The 27,231-nt window shown below is 40.0% G+C and overlaps 1 protein-coding gene across 1 annotated transcript; it reads left to right on the plus strand.

Annotated features, from left to right (window-relative positions):
* The first annotated feature begins 592 nt into the window (after positions 1-592).
* col5a2b (collagen, type V, alpha 2b) lies at positions 593-27,067 on the plus strand. The gene is made up of 54 exons (XM_058403712.1): positions 593-956; positions 6,882-7,103; positions 10,065-10,081; positions 10,216-10,248; positions 10,384-10,416; positions 10,509-10,562; positions 10,650-10,742; positions 12,341-12,418; positions 12,554-12,598; positions 12,684-12,737; positions 13,500-13,553; positions 13,651-13,704; positions 13,796-13,849; positions 14,584-14,637; positions 14,738-14,782; positions 14,883-14,936; positions 15,638-15,682; positions 15,819-15,872; positions 16,070-16,168; positions 16,258-16,302; positions 16,421-16,519; positions 16,809-16,862; positions 16,975-17,082; positions 17,534-17,587; positions 17,693-17,791; positions 17,876-17,929; positions 18,387-18,485; positions 18,600-18,653; positions 18,750-18,803; positions 18,907-18,960; positions 19,323-19,376; positions 19,475-19,519; positions 19,603-19,701; positions 19,818-19,925; positions 20,228-20,281; positions 20,398-20,451; positions 20,539-20,592; positions 20,683-20,736; positions 20,822-20,929; positions 21,306-21,359; positions 21,449-21,502; positions 21,659-21,820; positions 22,033-22,140; positions 22,622-22,729; positions 22,813-22,866; positions 22,977-23,084; positions 23,198-23,251; positions 23,338-23,445; positions 23,550-23,603; positions 23,704-23,811; positions 23,898-24,210; positions 24,472-24,659; positions 25,756-25,998; positions 26,796-27,067. The coding sequence occupies exons 1-54, from the start codon at positions 875-877 to the stop codon at positions 26,940-26,942; spliced, it is 4,491 nt and encodes a 1,496-aa protein (XP_058259695.1). The 5' UTR covers positions 593-874; the 3' UTR covers positions 26,943-27,067.
* The last annotated feature ends 164 nt before the right edge of the window (positions 27,068-27,231 follow it).

A 27,231-nucleotide genomic window follows, 5' to 3' on the forward strand; every position in this document is an offset into this window, starting at 1 on the left:
TACTTAAAACCATTTGTGTTTGGAATCACAACGTTTTGTTTTTTTTTGCTGCGAAACATTCAGCCATGTATAACCTCCTGGCAGAGGTGGCCATGTTTTGAAAGAATTCTAACAAGAAAGGTATTTTAGCTACGCTTTAACAGTCTGGTTTTGTACTGTTCCTTGTTTAATTGAGTTTATTGGCTCTGCCACAGTACTCATTTTTGGATCTCTAAAATTCTGCCTCTTCAGCCTCCACAGACCTCCCAAAAGCATGCATGAGGTGACTTAAAATAGCCCCTTAGGTGTGAATGAGTGTGTGAAGGTGTGTGTGTGTGTATGTGTGTGATGTACTGGTGTCCTTTCTGGATGTGGTATTCCCAGATCATTCCCAGGATATGGATGCTGCGGCCCTACTGAAAACGAAGGAATGAATGAATGATTTTTCCAGATGTTTTTTTCCCCAAAGAAAGATATTATCATATAAAATTCTTTTGGTTTAATGTTTATGTTATGTGTTGACCATTGTTTTTAGGGGTGCGAATAATTACGGAAGCTGCTGTGAAACTGCTGCTATTTTAGCTTTAGCTTGATGAGAGGCTGAGCGAGTGGCGGGAATAGTGGGAGGGAGGAGGCGCGCGTGCCTCTCTCTCTCTCTCTCTCTCTCTCGCGCGCTCGCTCTCTGTTTCTCTTTACGCGAGGGCACGCACGCGCTTGCGTCTGAGCAGTGTCTGACCTGGAGGCTGAACGCAACGGAACGGAAGGGTCTCCCGGAGAACAGCGGGCATCCCGAAAGTCCAGTGAAGAGGATTAAATCCCCCTCGGCTGGAGGGGAGCGCGTGCAGAAGTTTTCACGCGTGTGTCGCGTCGTGGGGGGGGTGTGGGTGCGAAAAGAATGGCCGTGGCTCGTGCCTTCAGGACGTGCGTGTGTCTCGCGCTCCTCTCGACGCAGGTGCTGTGGGTGACATGCAAGAAAGGTGAGTGGAAGTATAAAATGAATGCTTTAAAACTGAATAAAAAATGAAATACATGATATATGTGCTGTTTTATGTATAAAAATTAAATTGTAAAATATTTCTTGTTATCTGAAATTGATGTCACCAGCTTTATTATTCTGAATAAAAAGGTTTATTTTTTTTTATGTTGCATTTGAAAATTACATGTCATTATTATTATTATTATTATTATTATTATTATTATTATTATTATTATATGAGAGTGGTAGTAGAAGCATGTATTTGTTTGTTTACATAGCTATTTATTTGTTTGTTTGTTTACATTTCTGTGTAAGTACCATGCTATACCTCATTTCATATCCTCTACTAAAATGACACACAAAACTCTATGTGAGGTATATGCCTCAATATTCCTTCATGCTCAGCCTGTAAAAACAAAAAACATATTTCTACAAATATTTTGCAGTTGTTTACACATTCGCTCATCTTTCTGAAACGTGTTAGTTTCACACACGCCGTCAGGATTTCTGGGAAGCCAAACAGCGAGCAAGCACAGGAAATTTCAACAAACACGGCTCGGAAAAATCACCTCTGTAAAAAAAAGCTTTCTTTTTCCTCTAGTTTGGTACTTCAGCACATTTTTTAATGTTTTTGTTGCGTTGTTTAGAGAACAGGGCAGTTCTGAGTAAGTCTGTGGTTTCCAGGCTAATATTTTGGTTGGATTTGGTTGGATTGTACCTCAGGTGCACACACTTCCACTCCGGCAGAGGTGCGACCGTCCGTGACTATGTCCTCCGGGTCAAGGCGAGTGGACATGCCTTAGATTTAGAAAGATTCTCACATCACGAGGAAGTGAAAAGTGCTGCACAGAGAAATGGTGAAACCTGTAACTGCATCTTTTGGGCCTCATGAAGGTGGTGTTGATATTAAACCCACTACAACATGAGAGACGCCGACCTCTCTGAGTCGGAATCAAGCACTACACCCCTCAGGAAGAGGAAGTCATTTATTTTCCCAAACGATTCTGAGGTGATTTATGAAGCGGACCTGTCTGACGGACAATCCTGGACCGTGGGTTTTGCTAACTCAAATAGTTTATTCGCAGAAACACTTTTTCTTCACTGTGGAAATCTTCCAGATTTGTTCCCAGACGATCGTGGTTTTTGGTGTCTTCTGAGTTGATGCTTATTTGAGATCGAGGCTCTGGAGAATGAGAGGTTTCTAACAGCCCTGTGTTTACTGATGCCAGGTTTTAAAAGGCTGCCAATTTTGGTTAACGCTCTCTCCCGGAGCGGAGAAGCGTGGCACGCCCAATCATATAGTGTGCCGCGTGAATCCGAGCTTAAAGGAACATATGTCTAGCTTTATTTTAATCCATTTCCTAAGTAGCTTCTTCATTTAAATGAACTTTTCTTTTATTATAGGAGCCCATGATGAACTTACCTTCACACCTTCACACAAATGACAAATGGTGTTTGTGGAGCTTAACAACTGTTGATCTAAAATATAAGCTAAAGGTGAAAGGTCTTCGATATGACTGCACATAAACCTGTACATACATACAACTGGATGATTTTTAAAGGGTCTGTTTAATAGAATTGTGCCTCCAGACGTATTAATATCACCCAGTCAGGAAACAGAAAGTTAAAATATCTCATTATAATAGCACAATTAACTCAATTAACTGAAATTATATTGATGGATATTGTTTCTATACATCCTACACAGCGCCTCGTACATTGAAGTGGTGATGCTTTCTGTTTGTTTAATTGACTTTTGGAAGGAGTCTCCAGTGTCAGTTTACACTTAAGTGTTGAAATCTGTGTTCTTCAAGGCTGTCCATCATCATATGTAACTATAAACGGATAAAAAAGTATGACATGTAATCCTTCAGCAAATTCCTGTGGGATTTGAGAAGAAACACATTTTGGACCTGCTGTTCTGGGAGTATAATCAACTTCAGGGTATAACTTCAGGAAATTTGCCTGACTGTTGTCCTGTAACAGCATGTTCCTGCGTGATTTATTCCTTATTCATCTCATTATTCCACTGTTTACTCGAACAAGTTGTTCAAGTGTGTAAAATCAATCCATGTCTAAGTTTACTTCACTATTTCTACCTGATATATATATCTTTTTCATGACCTTCACACTTCCCAAAAAGTTTTAGTGGCAAGGAAAGGCAAGGAAATTCACTTCACCATGTGCTTTCAACCGGACAAAGTGTGTGGAAAGGAAACAAGGTGATTAGTTAGCTCTAAATAAAAGAAAAACGAAGCTTAGGCTGAGAATTTTTCAATGCATACTTCAGAATCATGAGGCTAATTATGTTAAACGCTGCATGCAGACGGAGGGAGGGTGTGTCTTTTCTGTCAGGCACAGAAATAAAACCAGAAGTTAAGCTGAACGTATAATAGAGGGCTTTGTGGTTTTGCCCAAAATAACGTCTTGTGCTCTCCCACTAAATTGGTACCTTGCAGTTTACTTTTTTTAAGCATTGGAAAAGATGGAGTTTCATATAGATTTCAGTGCTACTAGAATAGCAGGTGCCTTGAGTTTCCAGGGTTTTTCTTTTTTCATGGGAGGTCTGCGCCGATAATATACTAGACCTCGTAGAGTTTACCTGTAAAGCTAAAACATCACAGTTATTTAAAAAAAATCTTAAAACCTCAGTCTGTGATTAGGGGTGAATGAGGTTTTCAGCAGGAATTTAACACCGGGAAAGGAGCAGGTTTTCCGAGGCACGCGAGAGCTCTTGATGAAAGTGAAATCGTCTCTCGAGCCTCTGGTGATTCGGGCATTGCTTATTTTCTCCCTGAAACGATCTGTGGTGTCTCTGAGCTCGACTCCAGGCGGAGAGAGATATATCTGTCTGGCGATGAGCCATAAAATCACAGACAAACCCAGATTATATACTTTAAAAAGAGAGCCCAGGCTGTCATCTACTCTGTGTGTGTGTGTGTGTTAGAGAAACCATGAATTATACACGTGAGGATGTTTTGTGGTGAGAGTGCTATGACTGCTATCCATGAACACACTTTCCAAAGGCACTTTTTAAATTTTTTTTCCCCCCTCAGTCTCCAGGGTTCTTCAGTCTTCAGGAGCCGCCGATTATCCTGAGATGATACCTGTTATTACTCCAGCCCTCGTTATTTAATTTAAACAGTCTCTGATGTATAATTGGTTTTGCACCCCAGACACGTTAATCCGCTTACAGAACATATACCAGGTAAGCCTAGATCGGCGTGGTGCAATGAGAGAAAGTTCTGGAAATGTATGGAATCTAAAAAGCACTCGTAAGTTGCACAACCGCCATGCATGTGCATTTTTGGTCAGAGCAGAGCTTACGGAATTGAAATTGTGCTGACCAGGTCAGGTTCTCCAGAAGGAGGGGCTAAGAAAAACAAACATGAAGGACAAACATGAGGAACGTTTATGACATGCTGAACGGAAAATATTGCATTAACAATATTTCAGTTTTGAAAAAAGAAAAGAATGGCATGACTTGTGATGCATGGTGAATGGGCGTGTGAAGGCTGGGTGGAGACAGAGCTCTGATTAGGGCGGGGCATTTGGAAAAGGTGCAGATGCTATTTTCGGGACTCGTCTTTGCTAGGGTGGTATATGTCCTTGGATGGGGCTCAGTGCTGTGTCCTTTTCAGCTCCTGTTTTATCAGTTTCAGCGTTATTAAAGGAGATCTCCAACATTTATCGTCCTATATTACCTCAGATGTAGTGACAGGCAATTATTTAATATTTTATATTAAGAGCATGGGTGAACAAAAAGACCCTTAATCCATGCATTCGCTGGTTGTTAGAAGAGCGAAACGTTCTGCTTGGACTAATAAACAAATACGATGACAGACTTTCTTTTCAGAATCAGGAAAGCTGACAAAACTTAATTCCTTACAGTATACAGTTACCTTGCAGTTAAACGTCTCAGGAGTAAATAAAGATGCTATCTCATACTGAGCGATGTCTGTTCAGACAGAATACCACGTCTCCTAGCTGAAACTTTGCCCAAAATCTTACTGAAGCAAACATGCCATGCTACACGATCACACACTCGCCCGTTTCCTTTAGAACTAGCATCTTTATTTTGTCACATATACATTACTGCACAGTGAAATTCTTTCTTCTCATATCTCATCCTTGAGGTTTGGGGTCAGAGCACGGCGTCAGCCATGATGCAGCGCCCCTGGAGCCAGGTGGGTTGAGGGCCTTGCTCAAGGGCCCAACTGTGGCAGCTTGGCGGTGCTGGAGCTCGAACCCTGATCTTCCGGTTAACAACAAAGAGCCTTAACCACTTAGCTCACACTAGCTATCAATTTTCAGCCTAATCAGCCAAAATACAGGGCTGTGGACTGAAGCATTAACTGAAGTTAATAATAAAGATTTACTTATTAGAACCTAATTTACTGCTTCATTTGATGTAGTGAGTGCCCCTTAAACATCCTCTGTAAGTGAAATTGGATTGTTTTTGCATGAAATTCTTATCTGTGGTAACGATGCATGTGCTACAGAGGCAGTAGATGGATATAAAGTTAAAAAAGTTCTTTAATCCACAACACACACACACACACACACACACTAGACAAGACTGGATGAGAATCCAAACGAAAATCCTCTAACCAAGCTCCCCTGAGGTAAGACGATCCTCATCCCTCCAGATCATACACCAGCTCGCCTTCTGTCTCGGAACGAGAGCCTTGGTTCTTTCCTCTGATCAGGATGAAACCTTGATGTGGTTCTTCGTACCGCCTCGGCTCACAGTCCCAGCGAGGTGGCCTCGCCAGCTGCAGGGCTTAATCACAGGGTGGGGTTAGATGATCGGGCAGCGTTTTAATGACGGGAGGATGAGGGCCGTAAAGATCAAATGACCTGGATTACTTCTACACAGACAGGTAGACTTTGCTTGGTGTGGATTTTTAGATATATTTATATGAAGTCCTGTAGGCCATGTAAACGGTCAGAGCATCCAGACAGCGAGCGAGCTCGGCCTTAGGGCTACGTTCTTCTGAAGTAATTCCACACTGGCAACGTATAATGTATGAAAATATATGGAAGCCACCTCAGAAGAAACAGAAAGAGGATATTTTATCATATGCTAAATTATAGAGCACATTTTTCTACCATCATCGGCAATCCTGAATGTAACCGCTAAGTACTAAGTAGAGGTGAAGCTGTAAAAATAACCAGCAGTTCCAGACGAGGCAGAATCCCCGGCTCAGTCCCTGACCGCCCCCTTGTGGTTAAAGGGCGGAACTGCCTTCAGAGATTTTTAATAATAAAAAGAATTAACCATGATTTATAAATTGGAAATTAATTAACTGTTTAATAAGGAAAGATTTTTTTTTATATCATTATAGCATATCTCTGTACGTGTGTACATATGAAATAGTATTAAAATATAAAATAAATAATTTTATTTAATAATTCTAGGTTTCATTTCAGCGTTTCAGAATTTTTTAACTTTTCATTTTTCATTTTTTTTCCATTATTTTAATTTATATTTTTCTTTTGGCTGAGTTTGTCTAACCTCAGAGTCTAAGTTGTATTTTTACCTTTGTATTTGGATAAAAATGATTAAAATTGACTTCCAAGATGGATAAAGATAAAGGAGAGGGGAAAAAGCACATTTTTATGTATAATTTGTGTTCATTTCTAAATGAAAGCACATTTAAAGCTATTTAAAGTGCTGTAGCTAAAAGCGTGACTTATGTGATTTAGGGTAATTACCTGCTGGATTTCAGATTTAATGTCAATTGAACTGTTTTGAGTCGAAAGAAAGATGTTTAAACTTAAACAGTCTTACAGCTGACTCAGTCTTAATCCTTAAGCTCGTGTGATTGCATGTTATGGTTCAGCTTCTGAATATCAGACAATAAAGAATGCTAATAATGTTTTTATCCTAAGTTCTCATATTGCTCTGCTTCTCTTCCCTCAGCTTCACCAGAGACTCAGCCTGGCTGTAAGGAGGGAGATGTGACCCACGAACCCAACGCCATTTGGAAACCCGAGCCATGCCGGCTGTGCGTGTGCGACAAAGGCAGCATCGTCTGCGAGGACATCCGCTGTGAGGAGCTCAAAGGGTGTGAGCATTTCACTGTCCCCGAGGGAGAGTGCTGCCCCGTGTGTGAGAGATTCGCCAGCGCTCGCGGACACATCGGTGAGCAGTACACACGACGTCCTCCAGAGGGCGACACTGACTTTCCTTTTTCATCCTGGCGTCAGGAAGAACGCTCTGTATTCCTTTAAGTCTTGAGTCTTCTCATTCTCTCTCTCTCTCTCTCTCTCTCTCTCTCTCTCTCTCTCTCTCTCTCTCTCTTTTCTTTCTTTCTTTCTTTCTTTCTTTCTTTCTTTCTTTCTTTCTTTCTTTCTTTCACTCAGTCTCTGTCTCTCTCTCTCTCTCTCTCTCTCTCTCTCTCTCTCTCTCTCTTCTTTCTTTCTTTCTTTCTTTCTTTCTTTCTTTCTTTCTTTCACTCTCTCTCTCTCTCTCTCTCTCTCTCTCTCTCTCTCTCTCTCTCTTTTCTTTCTTTCTTTCTTTCTTTCTTTCTTTCACTCTGTCTCTGTCTCTGTCTCTCTCTTTCTTTCTTTCTTTCTTTCTTTCTTTCTTTCTTTCTTTCTTTCTTTCTTTCTTTCTTTCTTTCTTTTCTTTCTTTCACTCTGTCTCTGTCTCTCTCTCTCTCTCTTTCTTTCTTTCTTTCTTTCTTTCTTTCTTTCTCTCTTTTTTTCTTTCTTTCTTTCTTTCTTTCACTCTGTCTCTGTCTCTCTCTCTCTGCCTCTCTTTTTCTTTCTTTCTTTCTTTCTTTCTTTCTTTCTTTCTTTCTTTCTTTCTTTCTTTCTTTCTTCTCTTTCTTCTTTCTTTCTTTCACTCAGTCTCTGTCTCTGTCTCTCTCTCTCTCTCTCTCTCCTCTCTCTCTCCTCTCTCTCTCTCCTCTTCTTCTTTCTTTCTTTCTTTCTTTCTTTCTTTCTTTCTTTCTGTCTTTCTTTCTTTCTTTCTTTCTTTCTTTCTTTCTTTCATTTTTTCTTTCTTCTACTTACCTTCTTTCTTTCTTTCTTTCTTTCACTCTGTCTCTGTCTCTGTCTCTCTCTTTCTTTCTTTCTTTCTTTCTTTCTTTCTTTCTTTCTTTCTTTCTTTCTTTCTTTCACTCTGTCTCTGTCTCTCTCTCTCTCTTTTCTTTCTTTCTTTCTTTCTTTCTTTCTTTCTTTCTTTCTTTCTTTCTTTCTTTCTTTCACTCTGTCTGTCTCTCTTTCTTTCTTTCTTTCTTTCTTTCTTTCTTTCTTTCTTTCTTTCTTTCTTTCTTTCTTTCTTTCTTTCTTTCTTTCTTTCTTTCTCTCTCTCTCTCTCTCTCTCTCTCTCTATACCCTATAAACCATCAGAACCTATTACTCTACCATCAGAACTTATTACAGCACCATTATGACCAGTGCAGTCTTTCATCTATTCTTATATCATATCTATCAGTATTATTATCAGTGCTATAACCTTTCTGATCTGTTACTAAACATTTATAACCTGTTACTCCACCGTTATGAACTTTCTACTGCATTATCAGCTGCACAAACACTACATATAAACTATTATTATACTGTTATTAACATATTATTATACTATTATAACCTGTATTATAACTTTTTCTATATCTTTATCCCGTCAGTGCATGTTTAGGATCTGTTACTAATTACTAAGCACAACTAATCACTCTACCATAACTTTCTATGTCTTTGATTGTAAATATATTATCATAAATCTATTATTCTACCGTTATAACTTTTTAATCTACCATCACATCTGCTTACTACAGCATTACTATACCATTATAACCTGTTCCTATGCTATTATATTTTATTAGTGTAACATTATAATCATTACTGTAACAGTATAACATATAAATATACCATTATAACCAGTCACACTGCCATTATGACCTATTACTATACTACCATCATCATCATCATCATCATCATCATCAGTAATATACCAAATACAATTATATCCAGGTCATTACATAATTATAAAATTTTGTTATAGTAATATAATCAGAACTACAGTGGAACCTTGGGATAGGAACTTTATTGGCTCTGGAGGTGAGTTCTTAAGGCGTAAATGTGTATTGCGAAACAAATTTTCCCATAAGAAATAACGTAAATGCAGATAATCCGTTCCAGCCTTCCAAAAATGACCAATATGACCAATACGAAGCATATTTAAACTGTATGACTGCTTACAAAGAACTGACCCAAGTCAAGCATTCCATGTCAAGGCTCCTCACAGGAAGTCGTGCCACCAAGCTTGGGCTAAAAATAGAACAGAGCACCCACTCCACCAATCTGTAAACAAAAAACGCTGAAGGCAATGTTGGTATCGTGGATTGACTCTTTCAAAATAGCTTTCACTGACTGAACAAAAATGGTTTGCTTTGTTCGGATAGCGAAATTGCTTTGTGTGCCGATGCAAATTGCATTTGTGCATTTGTATGCCATGCTACAGCAATATAATCTGTAAAATTTTCGGTAACCTGGGCGGTGGTAGCTCAAGTGGTTAAGGCTCTGGGTCGTTAACCGGAAGATCAGGGTTCAAGCCCCAGCATTGCCAAGCTGCCACTGTTGGGGCCCTTGAGCAAGGTCTTTAACCCACCCTGCTCCAGGGGTGCTGCATCATGGCTGACCCTGCGCTCTTACCTCATGTGAAGAAACAATTTCACTGTGCAGTAATGTATATGTGACAAATAAAGGCAACTTAACTTACTGTTCCATTATAACCTGTGGTTACGTCATAACCTGTTATTATTCTAATATAATCAGTATTATACCTAATATAGCCAGTTACTGTACCATTACCACATATTAATATATCATTATAACTCTCTCACTGGAATCTGTGACTATACCCTGCTCTTATACCCTTGTCTGTCACCATACCATTATAACTTATTTCTATACCTTTATAATCTATAGAATAATATCATGGACCTTTTTACACCGTCTGATGAACGATATCTCATCATCATCTATGACTTGATTATTATTCTGTTATTATTTGTAATAACAAATAAGTGTATTCATGAAATGATATGAAATAGCATTTTCACTAAACTATATTTCCTCTTTTTTCTTTAACTTTCAGAGTATATGGCGCTCAAGGTATATATACATGCACTACAACTCGTATAATAAATATATTATATATATTATAAATATATTGTTTGAATAAATATAAATAATTTCATGGTTCATTAATGAGCTGAACTGAAAATAAAACTCCTTTGATATTTCAGGGTGAAAAAGGAGAACCAGGAGATATTCCTCATGTAAGTATGAAGCAACAATGTCTTTAGGAGGAATGTGTGTGGATTCTGTGTATTATTATTATTATTATTATTATTATTATTATTATTATTAATTTATTCTCCATATTCATGAAGTGTCTCCCTGTTGTTTTTCAGATTGTTGGACTGCCTGGTCGACCGGGACAGATGGTAGAATTTTCCGCTTCGTTTTGCAGCAGTAATTAACCGAAATATTTTAATACGTTGCCTAATATCTCTTTATTATGCGCCGTGTTTAACAGGGAGCTCCTGGACCAGCGGGACGTGCAGGATATCGTGGCTTTAAAGGAAGAAAAGTATGTTTCCGAAATGTTCTAACACATCAGTCAGTTGTTAACAAAGGCGTAACAGATCTGTTATAGTGATTACGTTTCTTTTTTCAGGGCGTGGCCGGTCCACCAGGGTTCGATGGGATACCAGGTGTGCCAGGTATGCCCGGAAAACCTGGTCCTGAAGGACAGACTGCGTTACCAGGGGTGAGTGTTTTAACTCGGGTTTAATCGGTTTATTACAGGATACAAAAATGTAGATTCCAAATTGAAAGTTGTTTGCAGCAAAGCAGCATACGAAATCCGATGAATAGCTGATTTCTATGCGTAGAAAATGTTTTGGACCATCTTTAGGGTATTGTCCATCATCTTTGTTTATAAGGGCAGAGAAGTCTGTTTGCTGAATCCGAAGCAGCTCCACTAATGTTTTGTTTGCTGTTTGGTTTTACATTGTAAATAATTAAATTAGACTAAAATACAAAGAACTCCGGAGTCATCACTGAGTTCATTATTTCCTTGGGAAGTCGTTCTTATGGCCTGGAACGTAGGTTGAAAAACAGCCCTGTTCTCGAGATGGGAGTGATGACGTTCCCTCTGACTTCCAGTCAATCCCAGTGACGCTAGCCAGTTGTAAATGTCTGAGAGCTTCAGTATATTCTAGGCTGATTGGAGTCTCTAAATTGCCCGTAGTGTGTGATTGTGTGAGTGAATGAGTGTGTGTGTGTGCCCTGCGATGGGTTGGCACTCTGTCCAGGGTGTATTCTGCCTTGATGCCCGATGACACCTGATATAGGCACAGGCTCCCCGTGACCAGAGTATAGATCGGATAAGCGCTACAGTGAAATGAAATGAAAAAAAAAATGACTGATAGCATCTTAGCTTTCTGGTAGATGTTGCATTAAAGGAGAGACTTGTTTTATGTGTGGGAACTGATGAACTTGAAGAAGAAGAAGAACTGAGCGCGTGAAGCCTTTATTATCTCCACACATACATGACAGCACAATGGAATTCTTTTCTTCACATATCCCAGCTGAGGAAGTTGGGGTCAGAGTGCAGGAGCAGCTAGCATACAGCGCCCCTGGGGCAGAGAGGGTTAAGGGCCTTGCTCAATTGCCCAACCGTGGAGCTTGAACCCCGATCCTCCGATTAACAGCCCAGAGCCTTGAGCCACCACTGCCCCTTGGAATTGGAGAAAATGAAAATATGTATAAATATATACGTAAATATGTAAAATCAAGTGTGCATAGAAACTCATATAGATCATATAGTCCTAAATAAATTAGATTATTATATTAAAAACTCCTTTAAAACACTTTGTGTATCATATCTCATGTTGTTTTATTGTTCATTGGTCAAACTCTACAGAAAACAAATAATCTGGACACACTAAGACTTTGTGTGAAAGAATCCATGCAACAAAATGTTCTTCTAGAGATTTACAGATTCTTAAAAAATTTCTCTTTTAGCTTTTTAGCTCAGTATTTGTTGAGAAGCATGGATCTATTTTTATATATATGAGATCATGAAAAAAGGCTGTGTTCAAAAGTATTTAGCGTTACTTGGAGAAGGAGACTGGATGGGCGTGGACGTTGAGGGAATGTGCGAGAGCATGCAGGTTTCCACTCCGGCTTGCTTTTTATATAAACAGGAAATGATGTGCGCCTTTCATAAGCTGAGATTTGTGCAAACTCAGTGTTTAGGAGGTGTGAAAATCCTGAATCCACAATAGAGTGTTTAAAAATGTTCCTGCTTCTCAAATCTTGCATTTTTCTTACTGATTGTCATCCTGACGCATTGTTTTGCAGAGTCAGTTTGCGACTCAGATGGCTTCAGGTTTCCATGATGCCAAAACGGGAATGTCACAGATGATCTCTGGCTCACCTGTAAGCAGTTTGAGTATTGAATATCATAAGATTTAGAGCTTTGTACACAAACTGTAACACTCTCGACTTATCCTGTTTATTAATTAATATTCAAGAAAGCTCTCAATTCTCATTAATCGATAATATCTGAATCAGGGTGAAGCAGGACCGAGAGGACACCCAGGACCAGCAGGTCCACCTGTAAGTCCAACACATATACTTAGCTTATACTTTATATTGTACTGACAGTGTAAACAGGATTTCAGTGCTTTTTTGTGTCCTACAGGGTCCTATGGGAGCACAAGGCACCCCTGGAGATGCGGGTGATCCAGGTCCTATGGTAAAAAATAAAAGCTAGTTCACCTGCAGAACTGTTTCAGTAGATCACAGGGATTCAGCTATTATTTGGAAAGGTCCGGCTTTCCAGCTGAATGACAGTTACTGTGTAATGCTTTAACTGTTTTTGATCAGTTAATGGTAATAAGATAATAATAATAATAATAATAATAATAATAATAAGTAGAAGAAGAAGAAGAAGAAGCAGCCTTTATTTTTATAACATATACAATACAACAATTTTTTTTTTTGAAAGTTGGGGTCAGAGCACAGGGTCAGCCATGATGTAGCACCCTGAGGCTTAGGGGCCTTGCTCAAGGGCCCAACAGTGGCAGCTTGGCAGTGCTAGGGCTTGAACCCCAACCTTCCAATTAACAACCCAGTGCCTTAACCACTGAGATACACTGTGAATAAATATGTTGAGACAATGATGCTATCTTTTATTTCGGAATAATCATAACATGATGTTGGGTAAATGAAAGTATTCATGAATACTTCAAAGTTTCTATTCCTAAGAGCTACCTTCAGCTAAATAATTTCTATATAATGCATGTGATTGGCTGCGACAGAGAGTCTGCTACAGAGCCAGAGATGCCGCATGATTCTGCCACATTAGTGCTTAAATTATAAAGTGTAAACTCATGTTTAAAAAGAAATTCTGACTACAGGCCAGTAGAAATCGCTTAAACTTAAGTACCGTATACGACGAGTTTGTCAGGAAAGAAGTTCCTGCTATAATAAGGACTTTTTCTTGTTTTTTTTACAGGGTACTCCTGGCCCAAGGGGTCCAGATGGTCCTTCTGGAAAACCCGGTCAAGATGTACGTGTTTAAATAACCCTGTCCAGAGAGTATGAAGTAAATGACTTCTAAATTGATCAAATTGTTCATTCTCATCCGCTTCTTCTTCTGGTGTCAGGGTGAACCGGGAGAGGCGGGAAAGAAAGGAGATGACGGATTCCCAGGATCACCTGTAAAGCCACTCTTTTATTTTATATATTAATTACGTATCTGTGTTACAACCTAACACAGATCTTAACACAATGATATTTTCATACATTAAGGGCGCTCGGGGATTCCCAGGTTTACCTGGTCAACCGGGAATGAAGGGGCACAAGGTGAGATTGATTCCACAAATTGTTGGAATCTTTTAAATATCTACTTCAGTATGAAAAAACCCCCACACAAAACAGATTTAAGTTTAACTGTATTACATTCAGTACACACCGACCAGGCATTACATTATGACCACCTGCCTAATATTGTGTTCGTCCTCCTCCTTTTGCTGCCAAAACAGCCCTGACCCATCCTGCACTGTGTATTCTGACCCCTTTCTATCAGAACCAGCATTAACTTCTTCAGCAATTTGAGCAACAGTAGCTCGTCTGTTGGATCGGATCACACGGGCCAGCCTTCACTCCCCACGTCCATCAATGAGCCTTGACCGCCCATGACCCTGTCACCGGTTCACCACTGTTCCTTTCTTGGACCACTTTTGATAGATACTGACCACTACAGACTGGGAACACCCCACAAGAGCTGCAGTTTTGGAGATGCTATGATCCAGTCGTCTATCCACCATGACCATTTGGCCCTTGGTCAAACTCGCTCAAATCCTTACGCTTGTCCATTTTTCCTGCTTCAAACACATCAACTTTGAGGATAAAATGTTCAGTTGCTGCCTAATATATCCCACCCACTAACAGGTGCCATGATGAGGAGATCATCAGTCTTATTCACTTCACCTCTCAGTGGTCATAATATTATGCCTGATCAGTGTATATAAGCCAGGTTTTAATGCTTTCCTGATTTTAAGTAGTTAAATCCTGACGAGGATCTTTGATCTTTTCAGGGATACGCAGGTCCACTGGGAGTGAAGGGAGAGCGAGGTGTTGTTGGTTCAAAGGTTAGAGACACACTTCACAAATGCGAAGCCTACATCATGGCACAGGAGGCTGTATTATTATATCTACAGCACATACTGTATGTTTGTGTATTGATTTCAGGGTGCATCTGGAGTTCCTGGTTCAATGGGGCTTGCCGGTCCACAGGTAGGCTTTGTACTGTGATTTTGGGAATAACAAACTTATTCTGCAAAAATAAATCATTCATGGAGAGGAACTGAACTTTTTTTTTTTCTTTTTTCTTTAGGGTCCACCAGGGTTGCCTGGAGAAAGAGGTCGGATCGGACCCACCGGATCGGCGGTGAGATCATTTCTACAATTAAATACTTTACACAGTTCAATACAGCAGGAAATATGAACTGTACTGCAGATCCCAATCCATTATCCAGTACAGCTATACAGTATCATTAGCTTCACAGTAAAATTAGCCGCTAACATTGTTTTCACTTTTCACAGCAGAGGAACCGCGTCTGGCTGAATTTCTTTGTTTTTTATTTCTTTCATTATTCTAAATTCATCCTAAATTATTTAAAATGATTTTAATTTACAATTTTAGCCAAGCAGAGAAAGTGCAACAAGTTTAAACCTGAGGTAAAGTTAGCCAGCATGTTGTTAGCTAACGTTTGCTAGCTAGCTGGATATTTTAAACGAATAAACCATAAAACTTCTTGTTTTGTTTTTTTTATTCAGGATTGCGGCCCACTGATTTTGTCTCGGTTGTCTCCTTGTTTTGCTATTGTGAATTTTTTTAATTTTAGCTCGTGTTTATTGTACAATTTGACAATTTTTTTCCCCTAGGTTAACTGAAATGATTCCTTTAGTAAACACAATTCTTGGATTGTTGTCTTTCAGATTGATTTTTAAAAAATAAAATAATTCTAAAATAGCTACAAAAAACCCTAAGATTGGTAAAAATACAGTTTTAAGCTAACTACCTGGTCATTGTTTAAGCTAAGCGTATTATTGTATTATTATTTTTGTTTATGGTTTTTTTTTCTGCAGGGAAAACGTGGAATGACAGGAAATCCTGGAAAACCAGGTCCATTGGTATGTAAATGACTTCATCCATTCTAATATCATAAGAATCCATTAAACCGTATTAATCCCATAATCCTGCAAAGTATAAAAACCATTTTGAAGCATGTATCAGTTTCTGGTGATGGTCATTGCGTGTTTCTCGCAGGGTGCCATTGGGATCCCAGGAGCTTCGGGTTTTCCAGGCGGTCCAGGCATGAAGGTCTGCACTTCAGTTCTGATTAATTATGACATATTCTACATAGAAATTTTGTTATCAGTTTTATAATTGTAAAATTTTTATATGAAATATTATTCATTCAGGATTAAGGTGGGAATAAACCCTCTGTAGCTAGCCAGTCTATTGTAGTCTATTGCATGTGTGTTTAGGTGCCATTTATATTTTCTGTCCATCCGCAGGGTGAGGCAGGTCCCACGGGCCCCAGAGGCACCAGTGGAGCTCAGGGACCCAGAGGAGACTCAGGAAGAGTAGGCTTCCCTGGACCTCAGGGCAAACAGGTGTGCTATGTGTTAACCATATGAGCTACACTACGTATTTGGACATTTTGATGCATGTTATTGATCATGTAAAATGTCTTTATATCCAGGGTCTAGCAGGGATGGACGGTGCTCGTGGAGCTAAAGGGCCATCTGTGAGTCCCAGCCATTCTTCCTGCTATTTGTTTAGTTTAATTAAATGAATGTAATTCATGATTCAAATTATGTGTAGTGTGTCATGAGAGATTATTTATTTATTTAATTTGGATCTAGGGTGCACCTGGTGTGCAAGGTCCGGTCGGACTGATTGGTCAGCCCGGACCACCTGGACCTCAGGGAAAGACAGGACTTGGTGGTGCCAAAGGACAAGTGGTAATGATGCACTTATTTTTGTTGTAACAGCTCAACTTGGCAAATGTAAAGTAATGAGTGAAACTGAAACTGGAACTTTTCCAGTGGTCATCAATCTAGTACCAGACTTTTGGAACAAAACTGAGACTGAGACCAGAGCTGGGGCTAGTAGCACTGCTCATTGCTGATGAATCATGTAAACAGAAGTAATGGAGCCATGAAATAATAAACATTTTGGTATAAATTAAAATATCTGGGCCACATTACAAGATCAATGGCATAAGATATTGATCATATTTTCGTGTCATAGGGTGAAGGAGGCATCCCTGGACTCAAAGGAGAGCCTGGAATCAAAGGAGAAGTGGTGAGTTAATAACGCCTGACAGTTCAAACAACAGATGATCGATTACATTAGCAGATTAAAATCGTTACAAAGGGATTGGTGGCTGTTTCGATGAAGCTTGTTTGTGTCACAGGGGCAACCTGGAGCTCAAGGAGAGTTGGGTCCGATGGGAGAGGAAGGAAAACGAGGCCCTAGAGGAGACCCGGGATCTGTGGGACCTCCTGGACCTCCTGGAGAATCAGTGAGAGAAATCATGCACCTTTCTTCAGAATCTTGAAGGCTGTAGTCTGTCTTTGCTGTGCATTTGGAACAAAAATTGTGATGTAATTATAGCCACAAAGATGATTATCTTCCCGTTAAATCATGAAAAATTCACCTTCATACCCTAGCAGTTCGATTAACGATTATATTAAATTATGTTATAGCTACATTTAACGTTGAGACGTCCAGGAAAGAAGTTAAGACTGTTATATAAAACCCATTTTAAAAATCTGACCAACCAGATTCAAGAATTCTGTGGTATAAAAATGATTAAAGCAGTTTACGGTGAATAAATGAAATGGTTCTTCGGTCAAATTGCCTCTTTCTTTGAAAGTAGATGTCAAATTGATAGCAGTCTGAATTATTTGTAGGACTTTTGCGTTATTTAAATATAGTTATTGCATCGAATTGATCTGCTTTTCTGTGTTTAGGGAGCTCCAGGTCTTCGTGGCTTTCCGGGTGCTGACGGGTTACCTGGACAAAAGGCAGGCCAAGTTCCTGTTTTTAAAAAGACAATAAAAAAGACAAATCATACTTGTATTCCTGTTTGTACTTTGATTGTTAACGTATTGCTGCTACAACATCACCAGGGCGCTATAGGTGAGCGTGGTGCTCCAGGTTCTTCCGGAGTCAAAGGCGCTGGCGGTGATCCTGGCCGTCCTGGAGAACCGGGTCTTCCGGGTGCGAGGGTAAATATAAATCCGTGTGATTATGTGAAATTGTGTCAACATTATACTTCATGATTTTTATTTATTTTTTTGCTACCTCTTAAGGGTCTGAGTGGTGTTGCTGGACCTGATGGACCGGAAGGGAAACTTGGACCTCAGGTAACTCATTACATCATGTTCAACATACTGAGACTCATTATTAATAGGATACGATATAATTACTGTGCCATCGCATGCCAGACATAGAATAAAAGTCAAATATTTGGACACGGTTTTAATAAATGTAGGGGAAAAAAGTTTACATGTACACTTTTACTTAACTAAGTTTAACTTAGACTTCAAATACCTGGTGTTTAATGTGAATCTCTGTGTAAATGAACAGTCCAGAGTTTTGCAGGAGAGCAGTGTTTAATCACTTTCTAAATATCATGAACATTAATACATTTGTAAAGAACATTTTTCAGTGAAACTTTTGTGTTTCTTTTTGTCGTTTCTGGTCATTATTGGCTTGAACGTTTTCTGTGACATCCCTAAAAAATATATTGAACTAACACTTACTCTAATGCTCTATATTCTAATATACTGTAATGTTAAATGTTTTACCCGTTCCCCACAGGGAGCACCAGGAGATGACGGTGGTCCTGGACCCGCTGGTTCAAACGGAGGCAGAGGTCCACCCGGATCTATGGGTCTGCCAGGCCCGAAAGGCTTCAGTGTAATCAGTCATCACTTTTAGATAACACTATACTAAAAGATACCACCTTTTCTCAAACCGTGGGATAATTAAGGTACTTTTATTTATTTATTTTTTTTATTTTTTGATGCGCAGGGCGATGCAGGAAAAGCAGGAGAAGCGGGAACACCAGGAGGTCCAGGACAAAGAGTAAGCTGTTCATAGAATTAGCGATTATGAAAAGTATGAATTTGTTAAAGGTTACGTTTAAATTGTTGTCATGGAAACTGTACTTTTATTCTACAGGGTCGTAATGGAAAAGATGGAGAGGAAGGACCTGCAGGCCCCGCTGGACCTCCTGTTAGTGTCAATTCATGCTGTCATGAAATATTGGGTTTTTTATTATATATATGTATATATATTTGTGTTATTTTCTAACAGATTGAAATATATGATCTTTCAGGGTCCAGCAGGAAAACGAGGAGAGCAGGGTTCTCCTGGTCTGACAGGCTTTCAGGTGTGTAACATTATGTATGAATTATGTATTCATAACGAGCGTTCCTCGTTCTCTTACTTCTCTGCAAAGCTAGCTAACTATGTTTGGTGATATATTATTACAGTAGCTCTTTAAAAAATCCTCTATCCTTAGCTAGCTATTATTTGGGGATAAATATTAACCACTAACCGACTAGTTCATGGGATTTTTATCTCTCATTTTTTTGTTTTTGCTAGCTAGATTTATTTACAGTTAAATATTTATTTATCACCGCATTTGTGGTATTTTTTTTACAGCTCATTGGCTAGCTATTATGGAGTTTAATGGTCTGCTAACTTAAGCTAATAAATTATATAACAAATGGTGCAAAATTCACTTCTCAGGGTTTACCTGGACCCGCAGGTCCACCTGGAGAGTCAGGAAAACCGGGTGATGTGGTGAGTATAGTATTGTTTATGACATTTTTTACCCTTAAATCAAAAGTGAAATATTTCCTGATACATTGCAAACTTGTTAAACTGTCTTTCTTCTTTAGGGAGTTAATGGTGAAGAAGGTGCATCTGGTCAGACTGGACCAAGAGTAAGCTCATACTAAACTTATGACATTTGTTGTTCTAATTAATATGTATACTTTTAAGGAGAAGTCATCATTTTGCCCCTCAGGGTGAGCGTGGAAGCCCAGGAGAGAGAGGAGAGCTAGGACCTAACGGCCTTCCTGGGCCTAAAGGCAGTCTCGGGGCACCAGGACCTGATGGACCTAAGGTATTCTAGAATAGTCCAGTTACCTATAAGACTATAAAAATGTACGAAAATAATAATATTGTCAAATTAAATAAGAAAATAGCCAGGAATGATCACTGTTTTTGTACATTTTTAAGGGAAGTTCAGGACCAGCAGGTAAACTTGGAGAACCAGGCCCACCTGGACTTCAGGGAATGCCGGGAGAGAGAGGGACACCAGGTGTGAGTGGACCTAAAGGAGACCGTGTAAGTATGACCATGTCAGGGTTTAGGTTGAACTGAACAAAAATAAATAAATAAATAAATAAATAAATAAATAAAGCCTGAATGAATTGCTTAAAAGAGTGAGCCTTCAGACAAAAACACAATACACAGATACACAAGTGTGTGTGTTTTTAAAGTCAGGGTGCATGAGTGAGGGCAACAGGAGAGGAAACGGATGTAATTAAAACGTCAGCTTCTTTTGTTCGATTTTTTAATATTTCAAATCACGGAAATTCCTGGCTTAGTTGTTCCAAAAGCTCATGGTGATTATCTTGTTATCTCAGGGTGCGACTGGTGCGACAGGAGCTGAGGGAGCTGCTGGCAACGATGGCGCTCGGGTGAGTGATCGTAATAATAATACTAACAAATCGTTCTGTAGATATTCTAGATAAAATATATATAGTCGTAGTGCCAGTTTTTAAAAAAAATATGTAATAATAATATGTATTATTAGGGTCTTCCTGGACCCACTGGACCTACTGGACCAGCTGGAGCACCTGGAGAAAAGGTAAACATGATTTATTCATTTATTATTTATAGGTTGTCGTCCATGTGTCTATACACATACTCTGTATTTTTGCTAATTTGTATTCAGGGTGAAACCGGACCCAGAGGACCTTCTGGACCACCGGGTTCTAGAGCAGCTGCTGTGAGTGAGCCGTGATTTACAGATCAGGAGAGAAGGGATATAAAGTTATATGTAGATCATATAGTATGAGCTTGTGTTTTTGTATTTCAGGGATCTCCAGGTCAGCCTGGTCCTCCTGGATCAGCTGGATTTGCCGGTCCTCCTGTGAGCATATAATCTCATTGTTTATTTATAAATCTTGTTCTTCTTTCATTTCTGAATTATTTTATCATGTCCATTCTTTTGCCAGGGTGTTGATGGTCAGCCTGGTACGAAGGGAGAAGCAGGAGAGCCTGGTGCAAAGGGTGAGGCAGGGGCTCCTGGTCCTCAGGGAATGGCAGGAAAAGCTGGAGCTCAGGTAAGACATGATGTTTAAAGGATAAAGACATGGTACGTTTCTCACATAGGTAGTCTTTCTAATATGTTATCGTTTCTATAGTAACGATTCGTTCACAGGGACATCAGATTCTCTTCGTACTATTTTTTAAAATCTAGTTTTTTTGTAATGTGATGTTTATTTAACATTTATGGAAGGAGTCTCTAGATTCAGCGCATTTTAACAAGTGTAAAAGGTCATAAAGAAGGAAATGTGCATTAATCTGCGTTTACTGTGAACGTATTCTGGAACGTTAATTAATTTCCTACGCCGTTCTTGAGGATAAATAAATCTGACCATCGTTGTTCAGAAGGCTGCAATAAATATACATAACACATGGGTGTTTATTTTTCTGTAGGGAGCTTCTGGTGTAACTGGACTGAAAGGCGCCAGAGGGAGTCAAGGAGCTGCTGTAAGTCCCACCATAAAGGTTTCTGAAGATACGTTCAGGATCTGAGTTCTGTCACACTCGTCCTTTATTAATTCTTTCTCTGTTTTCAGGGTTCCAGTGGTTTCCCAGGATCTCCAGGACGTGTAGGCCCTCCTGGCCCTGCTGTGAGTGTCTACACTAAAGAGTTATTACTCACTGTACTTAACACATCACTGAGTTAATGAGGAAAGTAAATCTGAACTCCAGGATCTTGGGAGTTGATGAGATCTCTCAGAAAGAAGTTGAAAGAAGTTGATTACACCTCCACATTTTTTTGTCAGGGTCAAACCGGAGCGCCTGGTCCACAAGGACCCGCAGGAAAGAAGGGTGAACCTGGAATACGTGGAGAACCGGGAGGTGTGGGACGTCAAGGTGAGCGTGGAAATGCAGGACCTGCTGGAAGCCCTGGAGATAAAGGCGATTCTGGAGAAGATGGACCACCGGTAACTAATCTCCACCTTGCAATATCTAACACTCTTGGCACTTCTGAGTACAAACACTAAAGTTCACCAGAGCAATAAGCTTTATCTCTAAACATACAATATCAAGTGTTTCTGCTGTGCTGAAAATCAGGTCAAGTGTGTGTGATTATGGTCTAGAGCTGGAAAATGGGTGTTGGAATAACCTTTTATTTAATTTTATTTTATTTTCTCAGGGCCCTGATGGACCTCCAGGACCTGCAGGATTGTCAGGGCAGAGAGGGTTGGTAGGTCTGCCTGGTATGAGAGGAGAGCGTGGACTGTTGGGCCTTCCTGGACCTGCTGTAAGTTTAACTAATTATTACTAGTTAATACTAATTAGCTTGATTAGTATTACTACATTCGTTCGTAAGCAAATCATATTTTTGAGACACAGTCAACGATTAGCTTGATTTTTAACGGAAATAATAACGATTATTATGATTCTGAGATGCTTAATGATTTAAAGAAAACGTGTAAGTGTTGAGTTTTCTGTAAGGAGACGTTCAGAGACCATTTACGGAAGGATTCTCCAGTGTCGGCGCTTTGTAATGGTCAGAGACAAAGCCAAAGGTCTCATTAGATTAAGAAAGAGAAAGGTTAGTGAGAAGGATGTTCAGTGATATTGTACACAAATAAGGTGTTATTAGTTAAAACTTAGGCATTTTAATCTTTGACAAGTGGCTGTGGTATAAAAGGAATAAAACACTTCACAGCAGTTTAAGGTTTAGTAATCACTATGTCACATTTTTCGTTGAGGATGCAGCTTTGTTTCTTCTCATTCAGGGTCCTCCTGGAAAACCTGGCACCAAAGGTCCTCAGGGAGTGAAAGGTGGCATTGGAAGCGCTGGATTACCTGGACCTCTTGGGGATAAAGGAGATGCTGGCCCACAGGTTTGGTCTTTTAGCTTGTCAGTCTCAGACCGACCTTTAAAATGTCATATTCTTGTATTTATTCTGTACATGACTGTTTTAAGGGTCCTGCAGGAGCAGATGGAGGTCCTGGAACTGATGGTACTCGTGGAGTCAAAGTAAGCAAAGAGTCTAAATTATTGCCTAAAATCCATTCCTATGTCTGAAGCAGATTCTTATTCTCCACTCCGAATATGATGCATTAGGCTATTATGTGATTTTTTTTCAGGGAGATCGAGGAGAACCAGGTGCTGAGGGTCTTGCTGGACCCCAGGGAGCAGCAGGAACACCCGGACCAGTCGGAGCTCCTGGAGGTGCTGGATTGAGAGGGGCCAAAGTGAGTTATCAGATATGGTCCTGTCTGTAATCCTTAACAGTTGTATATAATATTATAATAAATTGTTTTTAACGTGGTATAATTTTAGGATTGAATGTTTTTCGTGATTGCAGGGTGCCAGCGGTCCAGCAGGTCCAGCTGGCCAGTCAGGAGGCCGAGGAAAACAGGTCACGTTTAATTATACGCTCATATCAGTAAAGATTATATGTATAAATCCCAGTATTTTTATTGAATATGCTCTGCATGAATACAGGGACCTCAAGGGCCACAAGGTGATAAAGGAGAGAAAGGATTGGCTGGTGAGAGGGGTCAGAAAGGTCATCGCGGATTTCCTGGACTTCAGGGTATCCCGGGAATATCCGTGAGTATAAGACCATTATAGAATACTTTGAATATTATTGTATCATCTTGCGCATAAAATCAGTGCTGGTTTACCTGAAAGTAAGACGCTTTTTCTGAATGAAGGGAGCGACAGGAGACGTGGGTGAGAGAGGAATCTTCGGACCGAGTGGACAAAGAGTGAGTGGTTAAAGTTCCTTTCAGGCTGTTTGAAGAAAAAAACAAATGTAAAATATTCACACTAATGTCTTCTGATGTTCATTATTATTATTATTATTAGGGACCTCCTGGGCCTGTTGGACCTGCTGGTAAAGAAGGTGAGATGGGTTCTCCTGGAGCCATTGGTTCTCCCGGATCTCGGGGCAGCCCTGGAGATATTGGACCAGAGGTGAGAAGCTGAGTAACTTCACATACGCGTGAAGGAAATGACCATTAGCTGCAAGATTTATGTATTCATTTCTTTGCTCTATCAAGGGCCCTCAAGGAGAACCTGGCCCTGCAGGCCCGCCCGGTCCTCCTGGACCTCCTAGTACAATGGAGGATTTCTTTGATAAAAACCTAGACTATGATGGGTTCGAAAATCCACCTCCTTCCCTTCCGGAGTACAACAAGGACGAGGCCACGCCTGTTAACAGCTCCGGTGTTGTTCATGTGGACAGCAACGTCCACGCTTCACTGAAAGCTCTGGGCACTCAGCTGGACAGCATAAAAAACGCCGACGGGAGCCGCCTTCATCCAGCGCGCACCTGCCAGGACATCAAGCAGTGCTACCCTATGAAGAAAAGTGGTGAGGAGCCCACTATAGAAAAAAAATTCACAAAGATCGGATGTTCAGTAGAACTTCTGTTCATCAGGTTCTGAGGGTCATGATGTTGATTAATTGTAGATTAGACTACCTATAACTTTTTAAAGACCTTAAGTTTGTGACAAACACTGTTTTTATTTTTTAGTGTAATAAAAAAAAACGTCTGTTTATTATGATGTTGCTATAAAAACTTTTACGTGTGACTTCATCCTCACTCTTGTCTCTTGTCCGAATGTGCTGTAGGTGAGTACTGGGTGGACCCTAACGAGGGAAGTCTGAAGGACGCAATCAGGGTGTACTGTAACATGGAGACGGGGGAGACCTGCGTGTCTGCAAACCCTCCCAGCATCCCACGCAAGAGCTGGTGGAGTTCCCACTCCAGTACGCCGAAACCTGTGTGGTTTGGAGCCACCATGAACAGAGGAACGAAGGTCAGTGAATGTAGAATGATGACTACTCTGTATATTAAACTGTGTATTTATCCATTAGATCTATTATACTGCACTATACTATACTTTATTATACACTAATCAGGCATAACATTATGACCACCTGCCTAATATTCTGTTGGTCCCCCTTTTGCTGCCAAAACAGCCCTGACTTTTCGAGGCATGGATCCCCGAATGTGTGCTGTGGTATCTTGCACCAAGATGTTAGAAGCAGATGCTTTAAATCATGCAACTTAAGGGATACTTAAAGGATACTTTTGATAGATACTGACCACTGCAGACCGGGAACACCCCAGAAGAGCTGCAGTTTTAAAGATGCTCTGATCCAGTGGTCTATCCGCCATCACAATTTGGCCCTTGGTCAAACTCGCTCAAATCCTTCCTCTTGTCCATTTTTCCTGCTTCTAACACATCAACTTTGAGGACAAAATGTTGACTTGCTGCCTAATATATCCCACCCACTAACAGGTGCCATGATGAGGAGATCATCAGTCTTATTCACGGCGCCTCTCAGTGGTCATAATGTTATGCCTGATCAGAGCAGCTATACTGCGCTACACCTTAGTATTACTGAATTCTACTGATTTCTATTGATATAGACATTTCAACTACTAAACCTACTCTAATACACTATGCTGTATCTCAGCTTTAGAGCATGATAGGAACGAAAGAAAGTAAGGACTTCCCTGTCCTTTTCATTTCTAATATATTTCACTGTACAGATATACAGGTTTGGGACGCACACATTTTTACACATTTTAGCGGTTGATGTCAGTTAAAGTACACGTGCAGTGTGGATGGAAACGTACCTGTTTTATCTGCTATAGTGTCCTATACTATACTTTCATCTTCTGTACTATCCAACATCTCCTGTACCATGTCTCATGTCATTCAGTCTTTTAAGACAATCCAAATAATCCAGTCTGTTAGATAAACCTGTTAGCTAAAATGCTCTTCAACCTTCATGTCAGAAATGATTATGTATATAAATCGTTCCTTACAACTGTGATCGTGATCACAAGGACGCTAAAACCGTTTCACGCCTAAATGTCACTCTAACCCTTTCCTACTTCCTCAGTTTACATACGGAGACAAGGAGGATTTGGCCAACACGGTGTTCGTGCAGCTGCGGCTCCTGCGTCTGCTCTCTAAAGAGGCGGTACAGACCATCACTTACCACTGCAAGAACAGCGTGGCTTACAGAGACGACAAGAACGACAACCTGAAGAAAGCTATCGTATTAAAGGCTTCGGACGGGACGGACATCAAAGCGTTCGGTCACAACTGGCTCAAGTACACGGTCACCGAGGACGGCTGCTCGGTACGACGCTGACACGCCCACACGTACTACACAAACATACCTCACGCATTAACCTTTTATAACAATTTATTAATAATAAAAATATCATCTGCCTCCCAGGATTATTCAAACCGTTAGAAAGCCCATATATCAAGTATCATGATATGATTATTTATTTATTTTTTTCCATATTGTCCTTCCTTAGAGTGCAACAAGGAAGAGTAAGATTTAATCTGGATTAAATCTTAATCATAATCTGTAATGTAAATAAAAATCTATTTAAATTCAAAATCATTTAGAAATATTTTTTAAATAAATTATTTTAACTAATTTAAAGGCACAAGCCTTTAACAGTAAATTCCAAATGATTTATTATTAAATTATGGAAAAGTTTTAAAGTAAATTTATATTAAAAATATTAAATCATTACTTTAAAACCGGATTTAAAATCACAGCGACAGGGATTTCTTAGAATTTTAACACTGATGCTGCTGGAAGCTGATAAATCCATATCAGATTTAATCTCAGCAAACAGCAAAGGTTTAATCTGAGATTATGATTTTAATCGCTGGTTTTAAATAATAAAAAAATCTTTGATTCACTTTAATCTCCAATCTTAATGTTAATAATGAGTCTGTGTTTGTTAGGAAAAACACACCCACAGCACTTGCTAGGCAGTGTTTTACATTAGGAATAAGATACGTGTCTGTGTGTGTGTGTGTGTGTGAGTGTGTGTGTGTGTGTGTGTGTGTGTGTGTGTGTGAGAGGTGTCCTGTGAAAGTACTTCATCCTGTTTCTTCTCTGTTTTCTTCTCTCAGAAATCCAGCAGCGAGTGGAGCAAGACGGTGTTTGAGTATCGCACACAGAAACCCTCCAAGCTCCCGATCGTGGACATGGCGCCGGTGGACGTGGGCGGAGCCGAGCAGGAGTTCGGGCTCGACGTGGGGCCGGTGTGCTTCTCGTGAAAACAAAAAAAAACAAACAAACAAAAAAAACCACGCGACCGAAGCGACCCTGTGATCCTTCAGATAGGTGCTGAGGCTGAACAGCAAGCTAAAGTAATATAAATGAATGAATAAATAAATAAATATTCAACGCTCACCGGTAAGACTTCAGCTCTGCGCCGATGCAGTATTTATTTTCCAAGACAGTCGAGAAGTGCAAGACGAGCGTGATGAGCCACCCTTTCCCCCCCAATGAGGAATTCCACTAGCATGGTGGTGTGGGAATATCCGACAGACTGTGTGGACCTTT

The sequence above is a fragment of the Hemibagrus wyckioides genome, linkage group LG11, assembly GCF_019097595.1.
Source record: "Hemibagrus wyckioides isolate EC202008001 linkage group LG11, SWU_Hwy_1.0, whole genome shotgun sequence".
Taxonomy (NCBI): domain Eukaryota; kingdom Metazoa; phylum Chordata; class Actinopteri; order Siluriformes; family Bagridae; genus Hemibagrus; species Hemibagrus wyckioides.

What these genes read in the sequence shown, in the direction of transcription:
- col5a2b (XM_058403712.1), top strand. Translation starts at nt 875, where the DNA reads ATGGCCGTGGCTCGTGCCTTCAGGACGTGCGTGTGTCTCGCGCTCCTC. An exon ending in TCGGACCCACCGGATCGGCG is followed by an intron (nt 14,937 to 15,637) that starts GTGAGATCATTT and finishes TTTTTTCTGCAG; the next exon opens with GGAAAACGTGGAATGACAGG. An exon ending in CTACCCTATGAAGAAAAGTG is followed by an intron (nt 24,211 to 24,471) that starts GTGAGGAGCCCA and finishes AATGTGCTGTAG; the next exon opens with GTGAGTACTGGGTGGACCCT.